Here is a 24,746-nt window from a genome sequence, read left to right as displayed (position 1 = left end):
ATGCAGCAAAGTATATAGCAATACAATCCTTTCTCAAGAGACAAGAAAGGTCTCAAATATACAACCTAACCTTACACCTAAAGGAGCTGGAGAAAGAACAGCAAATAAAGCCTAAACCCAGCAGGAGAAAAGAATTAATAAAGATTAGAGAAGAAATCAATCAAATAGAAAACAAAAGAACATTAGAAGAGATCAATGAAACTAGAAGCTGGTTCTTTGTTTTTTTGTTTTACTTTTTTTCTTATGTTATGTTAATCACCATACATTACATCATTAGCTTTTGTTGTAGTGTTCCATGACTCATTATTTGCATATAACACCCAGTGCTCCATGCAGAACGTGCCCTCTTTAATACCCATCACCAGGCTAACCCATCTTCCCACCCCCCTCCCCTCTAGAACCCTCAGTTTGTTTTTCAGAGTCCATCATCTCTCATGGTTCATCTCCCCCTCTGACTTCCCCCCATTCATTCCTCCCCTCCTGCTATCTTCTTCTTTTTTTTTTAACATATAATGTATTATTTGTTTCAGAGGTACAGATCTGTGATTCAACAGTCTCGCACAATTCACAGCACTCACCATAGCACATATCCTCCCCAATGTCTATCACCCAGCTGCCCCATCCCTCCCACCCCCCCAACACTCCAGCAACCTTCAGTTTGTTTCCTGAGATTAAGAATTCCTCATATCAGTGAGGTCATATGATACATGTCTTTCTCTGATTGACTTATTTCGCTCAGCATAACACCCTCCAGTTCCATCCACATCGTTGCGAATGGCAAGATTTCATTTCTTTTGATGGCTGCATAATATTCCATTATATATATATATATATATATATATATATATATATATATATATATATATGAAGCTGGTTCTTTGAAAGAATTAATAAGATTGATATACCCCTGGCCAGACTTTTCAATAAGAAAAGAGAAAGGACCCAAATACATGAAATCATGAATGAAAGAGGAAAGAACACAACCAACACCAAAGAAATACAAACAATTATAAGGACATATTATGAGCAACTATATGCCAACATATTAGGCAATCTGGAAGAAATGGATGTATTCTTGGAAACATAAAACAACCAAAATTGAAACAGGAAGAAATAGAAAACCTGAACAGACCCATAACCAGCAAGGAAATTGAAGCAGTAATCAAAAATCTCCCAACAAACAAGAGTCCAGGGCTGGATGGCTTCCCAGGGGAATTCTACCAAACATTTAAAGAACTAATACCTATTCTACAGAAGCTATTTCAAAAAATTGAAATGGAAGGAAAACTTCCCAACTCATTCTATGAGGCCAGCATTACCTTGATCCCAAAACAAGACAAAGAGCCCACCAAAAAAGAGAATTACAGACCAATATCCCTTATGAACATGGATGCCAAAACCCTCACTAAGATACTAGCCAACAGGATCCAACAGTACATTAAAAGGACTATTCACCACGACCAAGTGGGATTTATTCCTAGGCTACAAGGGTGGTTTAACATCTGCAAATCAATGTGATACACTATATTAATAAAAGAAAGGACAAGAACCATATAATCTTCTCAATAGATGCAGAAAAAGCACTTGACAAAATACATCATCCTTTCTTGATTAAAACTCTCCACAGTGTTGGGACAGAGGGATCATACCTTACTATCATAAAAGCCATCTATGAAAAGCCCACAGAAAATATCATTCTCAATGGGGAAAAACTGAGAGCTTTTATCCTAAGGTCAGGAATATAGCAGGGATCTCCTCTGTCACTACTGTTGTTTAACATAGTACTAGAAGTACTAGCCTCAGCAATCAGACAACAAAAAGAAATAAAAGGCATCAAAATCGACAAAGAAGAAATCAAACTCTCACTCTTCACAGATGACATGATACTCCATGTGGAAAACCCAAAAGACTCCAGCCCAAATCTTCTAGAACTCATACAGGAATTCAGCAAAATGGCAGGATATAGAATCAATGCACACAAATCAGTTGCATTTCTAAACACTAACAATGAGACAAAAGAAAGAGAAATTAAGGAGTCAGTCCCATTTATAATTGCACCAAAAATCATAAGATACCTAGGAATAAACCTAACCAAAGAGGCAAAGGATCTGAACTCAGAAAACTTTAGAACACTCATAAAAGAAATTGGGGAAGACACAAAGAAGTAGAGAAACATTCCATGGTTATAGATTGGAAGAACAAATATTGTTAAAATGTCTATGCTACCCAGAGCAATCTATAAATTCAATGCAATCCCTATCAAAATACCATCAACATTTTTCACAGAGGAACAAATAATCCTAAAATTTATATAGAACCAGAAAAGACCCCAAATAGCCAAAGGAATGTTGAAAAAGAAAACCAAAGCTTGTGGCATCACAATGTCAGACTTCAAGCTATATTACAAAGCTGTAATCATTAAGAGAGTATGGTACTGGCACTAAAACAGACCCATAGATCGATGGAACAGAATAGAGAAAATGGAAAAAGGACAGTCTCTTCAATAAATGGTACTGGGGAAATTGGACAGCCAAGTGCAGAAGAATGAGACTGGACCATTTCCTTACACCACACACAAAAATAGACTCAAAATGGATGAAAGACCTAATTGTGAGACAGAAATCCATCAGAATCCTTGAGGAGAACATAAGCAGCAACCTCTGTGACCTTGGCAACAGCAACTTCTTCCTAGACAAGTCTCCAAAGACAAGGGAAACAAAGGCAAAAATGAAATATTGGGACTTCATCAAGGTAAAAAGCTTTTTGCAAATGACATATCAGGTAAAGGGCTCGTATCCATTAGTTATAAAAAAATTTATCAAACTCAACACCAAAGAACAAATAATCCAATCAAGAAATGGGCAGAAGACAAAACAGACATTTCTCTAAAGAAGACATACAAATGACCAACAGACACATGAAAAAAAATGCTCCGCATCACTTGGTGTCGGGGAAGTACAAATCAAAACCACAATGAGATACCAACTCTTACCAGTCAGAATGGCTCAAATTAACGAGTCAGGAAACGATAGATTTTGGCAAGGATGGGGAGAAAGGGCAACCCTCTTACACTGTTGGTGGGAAAGCAAGCTGGTGCGGCCACACTGGAGAACAGTATGGAGGTTCCTCAAAAGTTTAAAATAGAGCTACCATACGATCCAGCAATTGCAGTGCTAGGTATTTACCCCAAAGATACAAATGTAGTGATCCGAAGGGGCACTTGCATCCCTTTCTAGCAGCAATGTCCACAATAGCCAAAGTATAGCAAAACCCCAGATGTCCATCAACAGATGAATGGATAAAGAAGATGTGGTATATATACATATACAATGGAATACTACTCAGACATCCAAAAAATGGAATCTTACCGGGCTCCTGGGTGGCTCAGTTGTTAAGCATCTGCCTTCGGCTCAGGTCATGATCCCAGGGTCCTGGGATCGAGCCCCGCATCGGGCTCCCTGCTCAGCAGGAAGCGTGCTTCTCTCTCTCTCCCACTCCCCCTGCTTGTGTTTCCTCTCTTGCTGTCTCTCTCTGTCAAATAAATAAATAAATAAAATCTTTTTTAAAAAAATGGAATCTTACCATTTGCTGTGATGTGGGTAGAACTAGAAGGTATTATGCTAAGTGAAATAAGTCAGTCAGAGAAAGACAATTATCATATGATCTCACTCATTGTGTAATTTAAGAAATGAAACAGAGGATGAAAGGGAAAGAGAGAGAAAAATAAAACAAGACAAAATCAGTGAGTGAGAAAAACCATAAGAGACTCTTAATCATAGGAAAGAAAATGAAAGTTGCTGGAGGGGAGGGGGATGGGGGGATGTGGTAACTGGGTGATGTACATTAAAGAGAGCACATGATTAATGAGCCCTATGTATTATATAAGACTGATGAATCACTGAACTCTACATCTGAAACTAATAATACATTATATGTTAATTAATTGAATTTAAAATTTTAAAATGCAAGAAAAAAATAAAATGAAAATTGGACCAAAATAAGTATATAGGATATCATCCTTTTTAACATTCTCAAAGTATATAAATAGTATATGCTCTTTGGAAATACATAGAAACAAAGATAAAAATATCACCAGTAATCCCACCACTTAACAGCCTTAGGAACTCACAGAAATGAAGAGCTTTTGATTATCTCAGCCCTGGAGCCAGCATTTGGAGAAAGTTTAACAAGCCTCCCAGTGAGGGGGTCCCAGGCAGCATCTGGATTATGTGGATACTTATGGCCATCTGGCACAATGCCTTTTACACAGTAAGTGCCCAAAAAATGGTCACTAGGTTGGCAAAAATCTAGCTAAAATCTTCCTGGTTTTTAAATCCCAAATGTCCTTTCTATAAAAACTCTTTTTATTAACACTTCATTGAAGGATGAAAAATTTCAAATATAAAGAACTTAATTCCAGATTTGCAACTTTCAGTTCCAGTATTCAACTAAGTGGTTACACTCTGGAAAAAACCTTCCTTCAGGGAAAAAGTGTTGAGAAAAAGTATATTCCTACTCCCCAAGGATTTCACAGAGCCGATTAAGTAAATTAAATCTGAGCTGTACACAGATTGAATGAATGTAGTGTATAAAGCATTCTGGTTGGACAGAGATACACCTGGGACTTGGAAGGGAGGGCTCAGTTCCTCCTCATCTCAAGCAGAAAAATAATGGGCCACACATAGGAGATGCAGAGACAGTGAGTCAGTGAGTCCAGGCTGGCCTGGTCTCCATCCGCAGGAAGCCCACCCTACCCTTACGCCAACCACATTTTCAAACTTAAAGTCCACAGTTGTCATGTACAGCAAACTGCCATCAACATTTTTGCCATCCCTGATCTATGAAGAAAGTGAAGTTCCGGTTGATTCGCAAGTGATTTGACTCCAATCTCTTCATTTCTTTGCTTCAAAACACAGGAGAGACTGACCCAGGGAGCCAAGCTCTCAAAATGTGCTTTTTCAAGAATTCGTTGTTCACCCTGCCCCCTCACAATAATTAATCTCAGGTTCTGGTAGATCGGTAAGTCCCACGTCCTCCGACCACCTGCACTGGGCCATGAAGGGCCCTGCATTTAAGGCACTGTGGCTGACTGGGGAGCCAGGGCCAACACTTGTAGATCTGACATCTTCCCAGGTGCTGTTTCATTAGAGGCTCAAAAAGTCAGAATCAAATCCTTGCATTTTAATGCACAGAGATAATTACTTTTTGTCCTTTGGAGTTTTCCTATATAACTTTTGACAAAGATGGCAGAAGCCCTAAAATTAATAAAGTCTTCAGGCATGTTGCATGGGTAAACACCCTTATCTGTGTTTCCACCAAAGGGAAGTCATAATTACCAGGCAGCCCTAGGATCTAAAGTGGAAGTCTGATCCTCTGGATTTTCTTATACCTCTCCCAGGGCTGTGGATAATTTCTCCTCCCACATTCTTGACTGCAGCCATCTTTTATGAAAAATGGCTACTCTGTCCACATTTCAGAGGAGGTCAGTAGAACCTTAGCATTAATGCTTTGGTGTATGGGTGTGTTTATTTATACATCCAAATAGATGCATTTCCATATAGCCACTAACAGGTTGTTGTGGAGAATTCCTTGAGTTTAACTGGAGCCAATTTAATTTTTTTGGCCAATTATACAGTATATGTGTATTACACTTTCAGATTAAAAAAATCATCCTTGCTTAAAGTTGCCAACATTAACCTAAGATTTTTTTTTTAATCTAGCTATTTGAAATCATTATTCTTTCTCTTTCTAGACCCTTTCTAGCAATGTCTAACTCTCTTTAGTTTGCCTTTTCTTAAGGACTTAAAGAGCCAATATAAGGTGATTTTGTTCTCCTATGTGCACAGTAACTATTGGGTGAGGAAAAAGGGGACTTCTCAGAAGGAACTTTATTCAAGAGCAGAGAATCTGACCTGTCAAAGAGCTATTCTATAACCTGGAACAATCACATAGTTTATGGGTGGAGTGCCCCCAGATACTGCCTTAGGAAGATTCTGCATTGTTCTCTCAGACATTCCAGTGGTGCGTGATGAAGCACTTTGAACTAAAAAGTTGTATGGGAATGTATCCTAGAAATGTTAAAGCAAATTAGCAAGGGGGAAAATGGTTTGTGTGGAAGCAAAATCATTTTATATGTATCTTTTCAGGAACATCTTTCATTTAGTGAGAAGTAAATACTATCCCAACAGTTGTATGGGCATTTTTTTGCCTTACTCCTTCATATACTTAGTTCGCACTCTTAGAATCTTTAAAGCAATAATACAGGGGGAATATGGAATAAGAAAATGGATAATACCATTTTTTCATAATTTTTCTTCTTACTTGGATTGTACAAATTAAAATTGTCCTGATGCTTTCCTCATTCACTGCCAAATATTAGAGAAAATAACCAATTACCCTATATTTCCCAAACAATCTTCAAGGATGTCAAAAAAACTGAGATGGGTTCGTACTCCTGGCCAGCAGGGTTATTCATGTAGAGTTAGGGTCCAGAACTGGGCATTATGGGTCCAGGGTTTGTCCTCGATGGGTCTAAGTCCAAATACTGTCACAGTTTCACCAAACACTGAAATGGATAAACCCGGCACATCCCTCCCTGGATGATCCCTTACATTGCAGGTATGCTCAGTCAGAGGGAGTGGATGGTAACAAAGAGCTGTGTGCAGAATGCAGTCCTTGTCTTTCATTCAGCAGACTTTGACCCACATAGAATAGCAGCTCACATACTCCCCATGATTTAATTTACCCAAAGGTTTTCAGTAAATTAATAGCTGTTTTTAAAAAGCAGAATTAAAGCAGTTTCTTTTTCCCCTCCAACCTCACAGATTTAGATGCAAAGACCTAACTGTTGGCTCTCTTGCCTTCTTAGCTACACTTGCTGGTGGTGAAGTACAAAACCCAGGTCTGGAAGGGCAATGGATTTCAGGAATTTCATAACCCCTTAGAACAAGATTCTAAATTCAAAGAGAATACAAAGATAGAGGTTCAGTACAGGGCTCCTCTCTTTCCCTGGGCACCTTCATTTACCATTTAATAGAGCAAGGCCCCCTCCACCCCATTCTCCTACCACACTGTCGGGACCCTCGTTATGCTTCATCTGGACCATTGCAGCTGCCTCAGTGTTGTGCCTTCTGATTCCATGGGTCTCAGCCTGAGGTGCAGCCTAGACTCACCTGGGGAGCTTTAAGGATGTATGTCCATGCCATACCCAGAGGGTCCACCTCCTTGGGTCTAGAGAGGGTTGACGTAGTACAAAATCCCTTTCACTTCAGCCTCCCGGCTATGATCATGGGAGCCTTCAGCGCACAATCTAAGCATTGAACTCCTGTCCAGAGCATCACCAAGCTTCGGCAATGAGTATGTCTTCCTTTCTGAAGTAAATTTGATCATTTAAATACAAAGTTATTTACCAAAAAATTAAAGCAAATATTCAGCGGCTCTCTCTTGCCTATAGGTAAAGATCAAGTTCCTAAACATATACCACAATAAAAAAGAAATAAAAATAAAGCATAAATAAATTTAAATGTCCCAAACGTGGCGACACCAGCCTCCATTTCCTGACCCCTGCAGAGTCTCAGGGTCACCACGCTTTCCAGCTCAGGGATATGGCTGTGCTTGCAGCTCCCAGAACACCAGGCTAGTTTGCATTGCTCTGCCTTTGCTGCAGCAGTTCTCTCTGCCTACAGCCTCCTTCCTCCCCTTCCTCCCCTGGCTCATTCCACCTCATCCAGAGATACCCAGTTCAGGAGTGTCCAGCCTCCAGAGCAAACCTGGGCCATACCTCCACCTACACAATATGGAAGCAATCCATTGCCTGTCAAAAGATCAGCTCCTTAACGGAAGATGCCAAGTCCCCCACGGCACTCCAGGGCCACAGGAGAGAGATTGTGGGTGGACCTCCCTGGGTGACACACACAGCAGCCCCTGGCCCTGCCTCTCCAAATGCCATTCTCCCCCTAATGGACTTTTGTGGCACCTTTCCCTGACTTCTTTCCATTGGCTTTCAGAGTATACCCTGGCATGGTTTGGCTTTAGTAAAAGTATGGTGTGTCAGTGCATAGGGCATATAAAATGGTTGCAGATATGTGAGGAACACAGAATCATGAAAGGATTGTTACTTAAGGGGAGGTTATCATTCAAAGAGACTAGAGAGATAAGTTTTATACATTTATACATATGTACATATACACATGTACATACATATACATTTTTTAATATACAACGTAAATTATTCTATACGTTATATGATGTTTTATACACACATATGTTTTTTCAAAAAGTTGAGAAACATAGAATAAACTCGTTTTTAGATAGTAAGTTAGTTATAGTTCCAAATGATACAGTTAATATATTTGTCTTTACCCTCCAAACACCTTTCCAGGTGTTTTACATTTAATGCAATGGTTCCAGTTGTTAATCATGAACTGTCAATTTCTTGCCCCTACAAAGTGTCATAAGAGTCTGGAAACACAGGGAAAATTGGGGGGGGGGGGCATGCACCTGCCCTGCCTTCCTCCAAAGAGGATTTCAGGTTACTTACAGAATACACAAGCATGTACTTGTAGCCAGTGAAGAGTGGGGCTCCTGGGTCAGGTGAATGTGCTCATGACAATGGTGGGCACACATTTTACAGGGGCTGATGGCTATGTGTTCAAGTGGTCCTTGCTAACAGAGGAACAAGTCCTATTATATAGTTCGTGGTTTACCAGGGGATGAAAACCAGCCACAGTTGCTCAGGAGAAGTACATCTGTTGGTTCTAAGATAGGGCAGCTATTTCTCACAAGGCAAAAGAATGTGTTGAAAATGAGCTCTGGCTCATAAAGGAAATAGAGTAACGGAGGTTGTATTAGTCTTCTATTGTTGTGTAACAAATTACCACAAAGCTAGCAGCTTAAAACAGCACATATTAGCTCACAGTTCTGTAGGTCAGAAGTCCAGTACATGATGGCTGTGTTCTCTGCTCAGCGGAATGCAGATAAATACAAAACCAAGGCATCAGCCAGGCTGAGTTCTCATCTGGGAGTTCCAGGGGGAAATTCTGCTTTCAAGCTCAGTCTTGTAGGGAAGAATTCAGTTCCTCATGGTTGTAGTTCCCATTTCCTTGGTAGCTTTTCAAGATAGCAGTAGTGCATCAAACCCTTCTCACTCTGAAACTCTGACTCCCTCTGGCCTCTAGACCCAAATTTAAAAGGCTCATGTGATTAGATGCACCATATTATCTCCCTCTCTCAAAGTCAACTGTGACATATCACATCACCTAATCACAGGATCAGTCCCTGGGATTATGCAGGGTTGGTATACCAGGGGCAGGAAACCTTGGGGCCCCTGGAAACTCTTTCCTGGCTCCAGGAAACTCCTAGGCCCCTTCTTGCCTGCCACAAGGCTTAAAAGTGCCACTTCAGTCCTCCTGGTATTTGGGGGTTGAAGATGGAGGAGGAAAGAGACAGGCCAAGCCAACTCAACCCAGAGTTCCTAACTACCTACATTATGTAGATGTTCACTCTCAGGGATGCACATGCCCTCTGAAGAAGCAGTGCTGCCACCTTTCCTTCCTCATGACCTGCCAAGTACTTTCTCTAAGTCCAGCCTTATCACAAAGTAACCAGGGAGATGCTCAGAACTCCCTACATGTTTCCCCTATCTTTTGATGGAACCTTCCAGAAGTTCTGCCCACCCCCACCTCCCTGCCTGCTGTAGCTCTGTGACCCTAATCTCAACCTATGACCCTTCATCCCAGGCCCATGGTCCCTCAGATCGGCTCCAAGATAAGGGAGATGTGCCCATTCACTGTTTGGGCCAAATGACGAGTGGAGAACCTTACTGCACAGTTGCTTCTATTTTTTTGTTTTATGAAGGCCAAGTATTATTTACAAAATTATTAAAATAGCAGCTTGACATGAATTTGTTGGAAAACTGAGGATAGAAAAATATGGACAAGATTCCAAGTATATTAAATTAATCCAGATGAGCGTGGCATAACAGACAATGGATTTGTGACCTGAGGTGTGGATTTTTAAGAAAGTCTGGCTGAGCAGAAAACTGACCCACACACATAGAAGGCATGGAGGCAGCTTTCAGATTACCTTTGGGTCATGTCTCTTTTTCACAGCCAGCCAAGCAGGTCCCTCGATTGACCTCTTTATGCTTCACGTTCTTCACTGAAAAGTAAAGAATCAAATAGTAGATAATCTGCTAACAATACTTGTTATACCAACACAAGGTGGTGGTATAGGAGATTCCAGCTTCTGTCACCCCACAAAGATCAACAATTAGCTATCCATGAACAGAAACCGCTCTGGGGAAGCTGTGGAGTCCACTTAAGAAACTTCAGCAACATAGTGAACAAAAATCCTGAGAATAATCACACAAGAAGAGAAGGAAGACAGCTTTGTTTGGCTGCATCACCGTCCCCTTCCCCTGGCTGACCCTGCTCAGTACCCCCAGGGATGCTGAGGGAACCCCCCAAGTTGAAAAAGTTCCCCTCTCTGGGAAAGGAAGAACAAAGTGGGTGACCCCAGTCTTTTAGGGCACCACACAAAGGTCCCACTTGGATTTCACCACACTCAGACCAGCAAAGCTGAGCTGTATAGAGAGAGGTAGGAACAAGGAGGAAAAGTAGGGTCTACCAATAGCAGCATGCAGCAGGAGCAATTGTGGTTCACAGTGACCTGCTCTATAGAAAAACCCAGCAGCTTTCACCACTATAAAAGGAACTAAGGACCAGCTCAGCTGTGGCAGAACCCCTCCAGATTTTACCAGCTTTTGTCCCATAGGTACTTGTGTTTGCCAATGCAAACTACCAGATTCCCTCTTAGCTTTCTCTGCCCCCTTCCACCGGAGCCTGCCAGCCTAGGCCTCTACAGCTGTGCAAGGTTTCAAGATGCCACCCTCAAGCTCCATGGCTGACCTTCATCACTGTGTATGCCAAAAACTGTAATAAGAAACAAAGATCATCATATAATTACAAAGGGGTCTATTTATCAAAAACATAGAGCAACTATCTATCTATATCTGTATATAAAACAACACATTCTTAAACAACCAATGGGCCAAAGAAGAAATCAAAAGGGAAATTTAAAAATACCTTGAGACAAATCAAAATGGAAATACAACATATCAAAACCTGTAGGATGCTGCAAAAGCAGTTTTAAGAGGGAATTTCATAGTGATAAATGTCTACATTAACAAAAAAGAAAGATCAAATAAACAACCTAAATTTACACTTTAAAGGAACTAGAAGAAAAAAAAAGAGAACTAAGCCTGAAGTTAGCAGAAAAAAGAAATAACAAAAACCCAAGCAGAAATAAATGAAATAAAGACCCAAAAAACTATATAGAAAAGACTAACAAAACTAAGAACTAATTTTTTTGAAAAGATAAACAAAATCGACAGACCTTTAGCTAGACTAAAAAAAAGAAAGACTGAAATAATAAAATCACAAATGAAAGAGGAGACATTCTGATACCACAGAAATACAGAGGGTAACATCTGATTACTGTGAATATTTATACACAACAAATTTGGTAACCTAGAAGAAATTCCTGGAAACATACAACCTTTCAAAACTGAATCATGAAGAAATAGAAATCTAAACAGATCAATAACAAGTAAGGAGATTGAATCAGAAATCAAAAACCTTCCCTCAAAAAAGCCCAGGACCAGATGGTTTCATTGGTTTTTCCTATCAAACATTTAAAGAAGAATTAACACCAGTGCCTTTCAAACTTAAAAAAAAAGAAATGAAAAGGAGGGGAACACCCCCAAACTCATTTTACAAGGCCAGTAATACCCTGAAACCAAAGCCAGATAAGGACACTATATGAAAGAAAACTGCAGACCAATATCTTTGATGAATATAGATGCAAAAATTCTCAACATATTTGCAAACAAAATTTAAAAGTACACTAAAGGGATCATACAATATGATCAAGTGGGACTTATCCTTGGGATGCAAGAATGGTTCAACATATGCAAATCAATCAGTAAGTAAAATAAATATTAACAGAATGAAAGATAAAAATCATGTGATCATGTGAATAGATGCAGAAAAAGCATTTGATAAAATATAACATCTTTCATGATAAAAAAATACAACAAATTGGGCAGAAGAATGTAATAATTGTAAATAATTAACTCAAATGGATTAAAACTTAAGTGAAATACCAATGTAATAAAGACTGTGTATAACAAGCCCAGAGTGAAAGCCCAACAGTAAAAGGTTGAAAGCTTTTCCTCTAATATCAAGAATAAGACAAGGGTTCCCTTCTCACCTATTCTATTCAGCATAGTATTGGAAGTCCTAGCCAGAGTATTCAGGCAAGAAAAAGAAATAAATTCATCTTAATTGGAAAGGAAAAAGTAAAGTTGTCTTTGTTTGCAATGACATGGTCTTTTTTTAATATGATCTTATATATAGAAAATCTTGAAGACCACACCAGAATTGATTGTTAGAACTAATCAATCAGTGAATTCAGGAAACTTGGAAGATACAAAATCAACATATGTAAATCAGTTGTTTCTATATACTATCTGAAAATGCCAAAGAAATAAGGAAAAAAATAACATTTACAATAGCACCAAAAACAATTAAATTCTTAGAAATACACTTAACCAAGGAAGTAAAAGTTCTGTACACTGAAAAGTACTAGGCTTTGATGAAAGGAGTTAAAGAAGACACACACAAAAAAATAGATATTCCGTGTTCATGTAGCAGAAGAACTAATACTGTTAAATGTCCATTAACTATCTAAAGCAATGTATGGATTCAGTGCAATTTTATCAAAATTCCAATGGCACTTTTCACAAAAATAGAAAAAAAAATCCTAAAATTTGTATGGCACCAAAAAGACCCTAAATAGTCAATGAAATCCCGAGAAAGAACAAAGCTGGAGGGCGCCTGGGTGGCTCAGTTGGTTAGGCGACTGCCTTTGGCTCAGGTCATGATCCTGGAGTCCCTGGATTGAGTCCCACATTGGGCTCCCTGCTCAGCAGCGAATCTGCTTCTCCCTCTGACCCTCCCTCCTCTCATGTACTCTCTCTCTCAAATAAATAAATAAAATCTTAAAAAAAAAGAACAGAGCTGGAGATATTATACTTCCTGATTTTGAACTATACTGCAAAGCTATAGTAATCAAAACAGGATGGCACTGGCATACACATAGAAACATGGACCAATGGAAAAGAAACTAGAGCCCAGACATAAACCCTTGTATATATAGTCAACTAATATTTGACAAGGAAGCCAAGAATCCTCAATGTAGAAAGGATCGTGTCTTCAATAAATGGTATCGGGGAAATTGGATAACCACATGCAGAAAAAATGAATTAGACTTTGATCTCATACCCTTCGCAAAAATTAATTCAAATGGATTAAAAACTTAAGTGAAATACCAGCAACAATACAACTCCTCAGAGAAAACATAGAAAAAAAGCTCCTTGACATTGTCTTGGCAATGATATGTTGGATATGACACCCAAAGGACAAACAACAAAGCAAAAATTAATAAGCAGGGCCACATCAAACTAAAAAACTTGTGCACAGCAAAAGAAACAATCAACAAAATGAAAAGGTAACCTACAGAGTGGGAGAGAGTGCTTGAAAATCATGTATCTGATAAGGCATCAGTATCCAAAATATATAAAGATCTAATGGACCTCAATAGCCAAAAGACAAACAATCCAATTTAAAAATGGGCCGAGGACCTGAATAGACATGTTTCCAAAGAAGACATACAGATGGGCAACAGACACATGAAAAGATGCTCAACATCACTCATCATCAGGGAAATGCCAATCAAAACCATAATGAACTATCACTTCACACCTATTAAAATGGCCATCATCAAAAAGATATGAGATAAATCCTGGTGAGGATGTGGAGAAACAGCAATCCTTGTGCACTGTTGGTGGGAATGTAAATTGGTGCAGCTACTCTGGAAAACAGTATGAGATTCCACAAAAAATTAAAAATAGGGGATGCCTGGGTGACTGATTCAGTTAAGCATCTGCCTTCGGCTCAGGTCATGATCCCAGGGTCTTGGGATTGAGTCCCGCATTGGGCTTCTTGCTCAGCAAGGAGCCTGCTTCTCCCTCTGCCTGCCACTCCCCCATTCATGCTCTCTCTCTCTCTCTGACAAATAAATAATAAATAAATCTTTAAAAAATTAAAAATGGAATTTCCATATAATCCAGCAATCCCACTTCTGGTGTATATCCAAAAATATGAAAAGAGGATCTTGAAGAGATATCTGCATTGCCATGTTCATTGCAGCATTATTCACAGTAGCCAAGGTATGGAAACAACTTAAGTGTCCATCAATGAGTGACTAGGTAAAGAAAATGTGAGATAAATATATAGATATATAGATATATGAATGGTATTATTCAGCCATGAGAGAGAAGGAAATCTTGCCATTTGCAACAACATGGAGGGATCTTGAGAGCCTTGTGCTAAGTAAGATAAGTCAGAGAAAAGCAGATACTGTATGGTATAACTTATATGTGGAATCTAAAAAAGCCAAATCATGGAAACAGAGAGTAGAATGGTGGTTACCATGGGTGGGGAGGTGGGGGATTATGGGGAGATTTTAGCCAAAGCATACATATTTTTAATTATAAGATGAATAATGTTCTAGGGATCTAATGTCGAGCACGGTGGTTATAGTTAATAATACTATGTTATGAACTTGAAAGTTACTAAGAGAGTAGATCTTAAATGTTCTCATCACAAAAATGAAATGGTAGTCATATGACATGACAGAGGTGTTACCTAGCACTATGGTGGTAACCATTTTGCAGTATATAAGTGTATCAAATCAACACATTGTATGACTTAAGCTTATAACAATGTTATATGTCAATTATATCTCAAGGCTAGGGAAAAAATAATTTGACAGGATTTCAACAACAACAACAACAAAAAAAAACTGTGGCATATGCATCCAATGGATTATTCAGCCATAAAGAGGATTAAAATGCTGATAGATGCTACCACATGGGGAAACCTTGTGATGGTTAATTTTATGTGTCAACTTGATGGGGACACAGGGTGCTGTCATATTTGGTCAAACATTATTCTGGGTTTTTCTGTGAGGGTACTTTTGGATGAGCTTAACATTTATATTGATAGACTGGGTAAAGCAGATTGCCCTCCCTAATGTCAGTGGGCCTCATCCTATGAACTGAAGATCTAAATAGAACAATAATCCTAACCTTCTGTTGAATAAAAGGGAATTCCTCCTGCCTTCTAGCTGAGACATCAGTTTTTCCCTGCCTCTGGACTCAGACTGAAGCATCAACACTTCCTGGGTCTTGAGCCTGCTGGCTTTCAGACTAGAACTAACACCATCAGCTCTCCTGAGTCTCCAGCTTGCTGACTGCAGATGTTAGGACTTGTAAGCCTCCATAAATGTGTGACCCGATTCCTTATTGTGTGTGTGCATGTGTGTGTGTACACACACACACACATGCACGCACACAACTATTGGTTCTATTTTTTTGGAGAGCCTTGATTTGTACAAACCTCAAAAACATTATACTAAGTGAAAGAATTCACAAAAGACCATATATTGTATGATTCCATTTATATGAAATATCTAAAATATATAAATCCACAGAGACAGAAAGTAAATTGGAGGTTTTCTGGGGCAGGGGAGGAGAGAAGAATGGGAAGAAACTGCTTAATGGGCATAAGGTGTAAGGTTTTACTGTGAGTCATTAAAATGTCCAAGTAGATAGAAGGGTGGTCACACAACACTGTGAATGTGTTAAGTGCTACTGAATTGTTCCATTTAAAATGGTCACTTTTATGTTATGTGAATTTCACCTCACAAATTACTTTAAATGAAACAAAAAAGTAAAAAATACATACATAAACATACTCACATACCACATGTATGTACACACATACATATACACTATACACATACATATATATATATACACCAAAAGCTTCCAGAGAGCCAAGTTGGTATCACATGTCATGGAATCTAAAATGCCATGGATATTAAGATGCATCATTGATTTTCATACCGCCATGCTGGAAAAAGCTTTCCAATTATAATTCTAATACACATTAATGATTAGCCATACCCTGATCTCACAGTATTAACATGGAAAGCAAAGGACGTCTTAGGATTGATGAAGGCAGCTCCTGAGAGAAGGCCTGGGAAGGTATGGTACTGCTGCTTTTCAGCTTCAGTTGCTTACTGCTGGATATTCTGAAAAAGTCTGAAACCCACATGCTAAATAAATAGTTTAATTTTTAAAAATATGCTGGAAACTAATTTTTTTAAACTCTATTACTGTATTGGCCAAAGAAAACATGTCACTAGACCATATAGCCTGTAGCCTCACTTGTGCCCAGTGAGTGCAAAAGAGTGCCTATTGCAGGTGGAACCAGGCAACAGTGATCAGCTCACAGAGAGTAGAGTGAAGCACACCTCACAGACTGAGGAACTAACTGGCTAGGTGATAGTCATCCAGACAAGGAAGTGCGATCTGCACAGAATGGATTTTTTGTCCCTAATGGGTACAGGCTTGAGCCCTGCGCATGGGGCCTCCATGGGCCAAAGCATTATAGAACCTGCTTCTGATGCTTGGAACTAGCATCAAGACAGTTTGAGATAAGAGTTACAAACAAATCTAAGGCATCTTTCTGTTACCATTTGAAAGAAGTAGAGACTTAAGACTGATGCTTCTCCAAATGTAGTCCCCTCAGCTGCATTAGCCTCATCTGAACCTTGGTATAAATACAGACTCTCGGGCCCTCCCCAAATCTACAAAATCAGACCTTTTGGGATGCGGCCTGACAATCTATATTTTATGAAGCCCTGCAGGGAATTCTGATGCATGCTAAAATCAGGGACCTCAGCCCCAGAGCAAACAGAATGACTAACTATGTCTTAGAATTTGGTAGAGTTTGTTATATCCCTACTTTCAAAATAGTCTGCACTACACAAGAAACTATGTTTAAATAAATCATTAGAAAAACTAAAAATCATCAGGGAACATCCAGGATTTGCTTACTTTCAGCTAGCATTCTCATGGGTGCTGTGCTTCTTACACAGTCTCCTCACTTTCTTCATAGAGAGCCAAATGCCTAGCCTCTCAAACATAGCAGCTCCTTGCCGTGAGTAGATTTGCTCCTGGTGTTAATATCTGCAATCCTGTGTTGCCCAAAGCAGTCAGAGATAGAAAATCAGTCCTAAGTAATTAACATGTTTTATTCAGTTCACAAAATGAAAACTAGGAGGAATTCCTCATTTTCCAACCCCTCTCTTTTTGCCCATAGTGATTAGCAGAAGACCCTTGAGTTTTGGAAGCCCATGCCTTGCCTTCAAGGCAATAAAGTAGGAGCAGTGAGGACTCTGGAAGCTGGCTTGGTGACAGCAGCATCAGAAGGTAGAGAGGAGCAAGGAGGAAGCAGAATATGAACAGAATACAAGCAAAAGAGAGCTGAGCAGCCAGACTGTGTCTGAAGAAATGGCCTCACAGGGTTGAAGGACTCTGGCAGGTTCTGCAACTCATTCTATTTAAGTCAGAGGGACCAGAGATTGATTCATCCCAGGTGAATTTTGGGAAGTAAACAAATTGTTCTGAGCTCAGTTTTCACATTTGTGAACTGCTGATGAGTGAATGATGCTTAATTTGCAAACCATTAGAATGTCTAGAACTCGCTCTGTGCTTGGCACCTAATCAGCTTTCATCCTCATTACTTTTCTCTTGCCCCTTCAATGGGCCTTGTAAGTCTTCCATCACGGGTGTCCCTGGGGTTGGGGAAATTGCCTGGGCTGTGGTTGACTGTTAGAATTTTATGTTTCATTCTTTTATGCCCCTAAAGATGACTTTGCACTTTAGGTTTATAGGCCTTTCTGCTGGAGAACTTGGAATGAGTTGCCTAACCACCTAATAATCATATTATGAGGACTCAATGAGACAAATTACTCAAAAGTTCCCTATAAACATTTGTAGTATGTGTTTCTTTGTTTATTGTTTGCACTTTTGAACATTTCAGAGACTTGGAGGTAGAAATGAAACTTGGGACTTGGATTTGTTTGATTTTTTTTTTTAAGTTTTTTAAGGCAGCTTGGAGGCATATCAGATTATTTATTAGACTTTAGCTTGGAGGCAAAAGATATCAAGTGAATAGGAACCACTGATCTCTGATGTAAAATGGAACCTGTAAGTCCCTGCTCTTGGCTGCTAATATGCCACAGCTTGGATATTTTATTATTTGTAATGCAGTGTTAGTTGGCACCTGATTTTTAAATCCACATTATCAATCATGGAGCCCCGCACTTTTCATTTATAGGAAAATCAGAGTTATCTGGGTCAGGTAAATAAATAAAGGTTCAGTGGAGTCATGAATTTCAACTTCTGGCATCATTGTTGGTTTAATTTTTTTGTAACTAAACACAAACCTTGTCAGCATTTTAGGGGGAAGAGTCATCTACAATTATTTGAGAATAATTGTGGATATATAAATGGAGCTAATGCATCAGAATTGAGCATAATGTGGCCACACCCCTCTTGGAAATGCTGGATATGTGAGCTACATGGAGCTTTTCCAGCTTTTACCTGAGGAAAAAGAGCCAGGTCTGGGACATTCAGAGAAACAACTCAGAGTCACCTTTCACATGCAAGAGAGTTCTTTGAAAACTCCTGTTTTACCTCAAAATGCACACATATTTTACATTCAACTTTAACTCTCTTCATGTTTGTTTTTAAATTAGTTTTACCCCAAATTTTGAGTACAGTGGATGCTAGCACCACGGCAGGCACGCTTGCCCCTGGGGACACCTGCCTACTTCTGGAAATGAGAGCGACCTGTCTGAGAAACCTCTGTGTTCTCGGAGACTGGAAGACGGAGGATATAGGTCAACACGCTTATCTGACAACGTGTTTGAGGCATGTGTGTTTCCACCAAACAGACTCATCTTCATGAGGTGGTACCATGAAAGGAAAAGTAGAATTTAAAGAACGTGGCAGAGTTAAGGCGGAGGGGGCCTAGTCATCACAGCTATGCATCTTCATAATGCTGAAGCAGAGTTCCCCTGCCAGGGTAAAAAGGCCCACTCGCCGCTCTATTTTTTGCTGAATTGCGTTTTGGGAGTATGCAACGTGGTGTGGATTCATACTTATAGCCTTTAAAAGAACAGACATGAGAAAATGAGAATGGGAGTAGGAGGGATACATCAGAATTAAACCCCAGAGCCCTTCACTCAACTCCAAGAGCCTTCTCAGTAGCCATTGGGACCTTCCACACACCACCAACAGATTCGGCTTTGAATATGTTAAACCATTTGCCAAGGAGGCTTTGTTGTGGAAACATTTGTCTGTGAAACAAATAGTGACACTTCATCTGAGAGGGGGCATCAGGAGCCAGCACCCAGTGGTTAGAGTAACAGCAAAGCATCACACACAAGGAAGAGCAAAGGGAACCAAGAGAAGCTGCAGACCCGAGAAGATGAGCAATTTGTTCATGTACCCCCTTCACCTCAGGTGGTTCCAGAGCGAACTACTTGCCTGAGTCTTCACACCGTTTTCACAGGCAATAAATGGAGTATTTATTATTAAATAAATGGTAGAGCATCGGTATGTGCAACAGATTTTTTAACCTCAAACATGCCCCTGGAACTTGCCTCAGACAAGAAGTCAGGATGCAGAACCTTCCTCAGACACGCAAATATTTTTACTTCCTGGAAAATGTTTATCACAGTTACTGTTGCCTCCATGTTCATCTCATCAATCTGATGCCGAGATGACTTTGTAAATAATGTTAGCAAAAAACTACAGGTTAAGTAGACTTCTATGGAGTTTTGAATGTGTGTCTCCCCTTTGAGCTCAGTAGCTTCTGAAAAATATACATTTCTCTCTTTGTCTACAGACCTGTTTTTTGATGCCATAAAGATGGAGAAACTTTTTGTAAATACCCTGAATAGCCAACAGAGGAATATTTAAATAGGAAGAAGCAAAATATTATACTTTAAACTGGAAGGAACAAATACACTATCCTTTGTTGTGATTGCATGTTTAAACTTGTGTTAGCCTACTATGAAATGTGTAGTTTAATCCTATACTTTTTAAAAATTGGAATGCATGCACTTTAGACTTATATTTCTACAAGTCTATATTAAAAGTATAGTTTTTGTTGTGTCTTCAAGGAACTTATATTCTGAGGAGATAAGCTAGATGTTGGCATCTTTACACTAGAATTAGGAAGATGATTGTCATTGTCCTACTTTGGCAGGTACAGCAGCATAAGTGGTTGTGGCCAGCCTATCGAGAGCTCCTATGGCCTTCATCTGGACATAGGTTTGACAAAGAAGAAAAATATACATTAAGGAATTTTGATTTATTGGCCACTTCAAGAGTTAGGAGAGTGGTCCAGCCTGAGGATGCAGTTTCTGAGCTGTTCGTTGACCCCTGTTGCTGTGCGTCAGCCAGGCAATGTGAAGAACAGAGTAGGAAGAATCAGGCTTTCCAAATTGAAGGAAGATAATGCCTTGGGACCAGCCCATATTCCCAACCCACAAATCCCAGGCCATGTCTTCCTCTGATTCTTTATTATCAAATGAGGCTCTTAGAGAACAGACCTGTCTCTTATCTCACTTGATGCCATGATCCATTCCATATGCCACTGACATTGATGCTCTCTGCTGAGCAGCCCAGCAGTCCTGAAATGCACCTTGCACTTGGGTTTGAAAGCCGGCATACTAAAGAGATTTGCACATTAGCTGAAGCCAAGCACAAAGGCACACCAGGGGCACCAGCTTCAGTGTGAGGAAGTATTCTAAAAATCCCTTCGTACTGTCCTGGGCCTAAGCTGTGAGCCCCAGTGATGCCCAGTCATTACACTCATGTCTTATAAAGGCAGCTTGATGGTAACATCCAATCACACCCTTACAGCATCAAAGATACTGAAAGAAAGAGAAGCAGCCCACACAAACTATAGCAAAGAGACTTTGAGCCTAGAGGTCATCAAGTTTTCTATCTTTACCTTCTTCAGTACAGATTACCTTCTAAAAAGTGGACACTGTATGAATTTGCTTAACACTCTGATTTTAAAAATTATTTCCTGCAAATGCAATGTATTAAATAGTAAATCTGCCTTTGAATAAATATTCAGAATCATTTCTGAGTAGAACTTTCCTAGAAGAAAATGGAAGCAAGGACTTTAGATGTTCTGATTAATACATTAATAGATATATATTAAGCAGTGCTGGAAAAGAAAACATTTTAGCAACCTGACTTGCAAATACCTACTAGACTACAGATGACCCATGTAACAATTATGTTCTGAAATTTCCCAGAAGCGCAATTAAATAAGAGAGACCTCAGAGTAGTTTCTTAATGCTATGCTCAGGCTCTTCCCTAATACATAGAATTTCCTGGAAATCCCTAGATAATAATACAGATCAGAAGAAATGGAGGTAGAGCAGTTTAACAGTGTACTTTGCTAAATGGAAACACATTATAATTACAACAGTAAACATCTATTGACCTATTATTCTATTGCCTTAGGGTCTGCTTTAATAAATAGTTTTTGCTAATTTGAATGTGAAAAGACATCGTTTACATAAGTAGTTACAAAGAGCCTCTAATATTACAGTAATTGTGTTTGTTGATTTCCATTACTCTGAAAAATACCCCTCATCCCCACTAGCAGATCCTCTATTACTAGGAAAGACATTAGATTGCTAGAAGCTTGTTTTAATCAATGGTAGCCTAATAAAATCACAACACTGCTGTCTTTGTAGACTGTAGTTGGAGAAATAACTGTGATTAGGCATGTTTGTTTTGCAGTGTGAGTTATCTATTTCAATGCTTGTTTTGCTTGTCTCCCATTTTCCTTCTTCTTACAGATTTTTAAAAGCATTGGCTCTGATGAGACTGTCCAAGGGCAAGGAAGTCGGAGGCTGATCAGCTTTTCTCTCTCAGGTATGTTTTGCTCACCTGAAGGCCTATGGAGACAGTAAGAAGGTCAACCAGCAGTCAGGAGACCTACTTCAGTTTGACTCTTACCTACAAGTTACTCCACCTCTAAATGCCTCAGTTTCCCCATCTGCTAATTTAATTCCCCATCTAATTTAAAACAAAAATTAAAAATATCTGCTCCATTTTCCTTGACCTCATAAGGATACTGGAGGAATCAATAAGTAATAGATGCTAAAGCACTTTGAGATGATGAGAAGAAAAGCTGCAATTTCACTTTGCTTCCATCGTCACTAACATTATCTGAAAATTTATAAAGTGGAGGTAGGGGAAAGCCCAGGGAGAGAAGCAGCCAGCAGACTTTGTCTAAACAAAATCTCACATGAAGCTCAATTGGTAAAACAGATAAAAACCAAGCTGCTCAAAAAAGTACATTTGTGGAAAAGTCAGTGAAAATCCAAATAAAGTATGTAACTTAATTAATAGTATTTAGTTGAGTAATCTAATTTTTTAGTTTTCATAATGTATCATAATTCTGTAATATATTAACATTGGGGCAAACGGGGTAAAAGATATGTTGAAAATCTTCGTACTATCTCTGCAACTCTTCTGTAAAATTAGAATAATTTCAAAATAAAAGTATAAAGAAAAACTGAGTTACCCTGCCTAAAATGATATACAAAGCTCAGAGCCCTACACACTAAAATCCATCCTAAGTGGTCTTTGAGGAGACACAATAGCATGAAGCTCTAGGACTCTATTGAACACAGTTGGAAAACTGTTGCCTTAGCTTGTTATCAACCAACAGATGTTGCAGACCATGAATGTCAGAGATCTAAGACCACAGAAATTAAGTACATGAGTGTCCTTGCATTTTTCATGTCTAAGTGAGCCCCAGTAAAGAAAATGTGTGCCTAAAGAGCCACTGGTAAGCAATTAGAGCAAGATTGCAGGATACAAGGTTAATAAACAAAAAGTCAATTGCTTTCCTATATACCAGCAATGAACAAATGGAATTTGAAATTAAACACACAATGCCTTTTTATATTAGCACCCCCAAAAATGAAATGCTTAAATATAAATCTAACAAAATATGTACAAGGTCTATATGAGGAAAACTACAAAACTCTGATGAATGAAATTAGAAAAGAACTAAATAGAGAGATATGCCACATTGATAGGTTAAAAGACTCACTATTGTCAAAATTTCAATTTTTTTATAGAATGCAATCCCAATTAAAACCCCAGTAAGTCATTTTGTGGATATTGATTAAATGACTCTAAAATTTATAGAGAGAGGCAAAAGAGCCAGGATAGCCAACACAGTGTTGAAAGAGCAGATCAAAGTTGGAGAACTGACTTACTTAACTTCAAGACTTACCACGGCCATGGTAATCAAGATAAGTGTCATATTGGTGAAAGAATAGACAAATAGGTCAGTGGAACAGAATAGAGTATTCAGAAAGAAACCCACATAAATTTAGTCAAGTGGTCATTGACAAAGGAGCAGTGGCAATACAATGGAACAAAAACAGTCTTTTCAACAGATGGTGCTAGAACTACTGGACATCTACATGCAAAAAAAAAAGAAGAAGAAGAAGAAGAATCTATATCCAGAACTTACATACTTCACAAAAATTAACCCACTAAAAAGCTATTAGAACTAATAAATTCAATCAAATTGCAGGATACAAAATCAAAATACAAAAATCTGCTATTTCTTCACTAATAATGAACTCTCAGAAAGAGAAATTAAGAAAACAATCCCATTTATAATTGCATCAAAAAGATTAAAATACCTAGGAATAAATGTAACTAAGGAAAGACAGACCAGTACACCAAAGACAAGAAAACATTGATGAAAGAAATTGAAGAAGACACAAATAAATGGGAAGATAGTCTATGCTCATGGAGGAGAATTAATATGGTCAAAATGTCCGTACTACCCAAAGCAATCTACACATTCAGTGCAATCTCTATCAATATTCCAATGGCATTTTTTCACAGAAATAGAACAAAGAATTCTAAAATTTGTATGGAACCACAAAAGACCCAAAAAAACCAAAGCAATATGAAGAAAGAAGAACAAAGTTGGAGGAATCATTCCTGATTTCAAACTATATTACCAGAGCAATCAAAACAGTATGATATTAACATAAAAACAAGACACATAGACCAAAGGAACAGAAAAGAGAGTCCAGAATAAACATACTCTTTTATGGCCATTTAATTTACAGCAAGGAGTCAGAATATACAATGGGAAAAAGACAGTCTATTCAATAAATGATGCTGGGAAAATAGGACAGCCACATGCAAAAGAATAAAACTAGATCACTGTATTACACCATACACAAAAAATAACTCAAAATGTATTAAAGACTTGAACATAAGACCAGAAATCACAAAACTTTTAGAAGAAAACATAGACAATAAGCTCGACATCAGTCTTGGTGGTGATTTTTTCAGATTTGACACCAAAAGCAAAGGCAACAAAAGCAAAAATAAATAAATGGAACTATATCAAACTAAAAAGCAGGAAACTATCAACAAAATGAAAAGGAGTAATAGAAAATAATTGCAAATTTATCTCTGAAAAGGGGTTAATATCCAAAATATATAAAGAACTCATGCAATTCAGCAGAAAAAAAAGTCTGACTTAAGAATGTGCAGAAGATCCAAATAGACATCTCATCAAAGAAGACATACAGATCGCCAACAAGTACACAAAGAGATGTTCGACATCACTCATCATAAGTGAAATGCAAATCAAAACCACAATGAGATATCCTTTCACACCTGTTAGAATGGCTAG

The 24,746-nt window shown here is 38.7% G+C and overlaps 1 protein-coding gene across 4 annotated transcripts in view; it reads left to right on the top strand.

The window, feature by feature from the left end:
- Positions 1–24,746, top strand: part of HECW1 (HECT, C2 and WW domain containing E3 ubiquitin protein ligase 1) — a 437,510-nt gene that overhangs the window by 250,267 nt on the left and 162,497 nt on the right. For all 4 annotated transcript variants that reach the window (XM_027574949.2, XM_027574951.2, XM_027574948.2 and 1 more), the window contains one exon: positions 21,865–21,940. In XM_027574949.2, coding sequence (XP_027430750.2) covers positions 21,865–21,940 — 76 coding nt within the window. The remainder of the gene's footprint in view (positions 1–21,864; positions 21,941–24,746) is intronic.

Source organism: Zalophus californianus, chromosome 12, assembly GCF_009762305.2.
Source record: "Zalophus californianus isolate mZalCal1 chromosome 12, mZalCal1.pri.v2, whole genome shotgun sequence".
Classification (NCBI taxonomy): domain Eukaryota; kingdom Metazoa; phylum Chordata; class Mammalia; order Carnivora; family Otariidae; genus Zalophus; species Zalophus californianus.
This window is presented reverse-complemented; position numbering and strand designations above follow the sequence as displayed.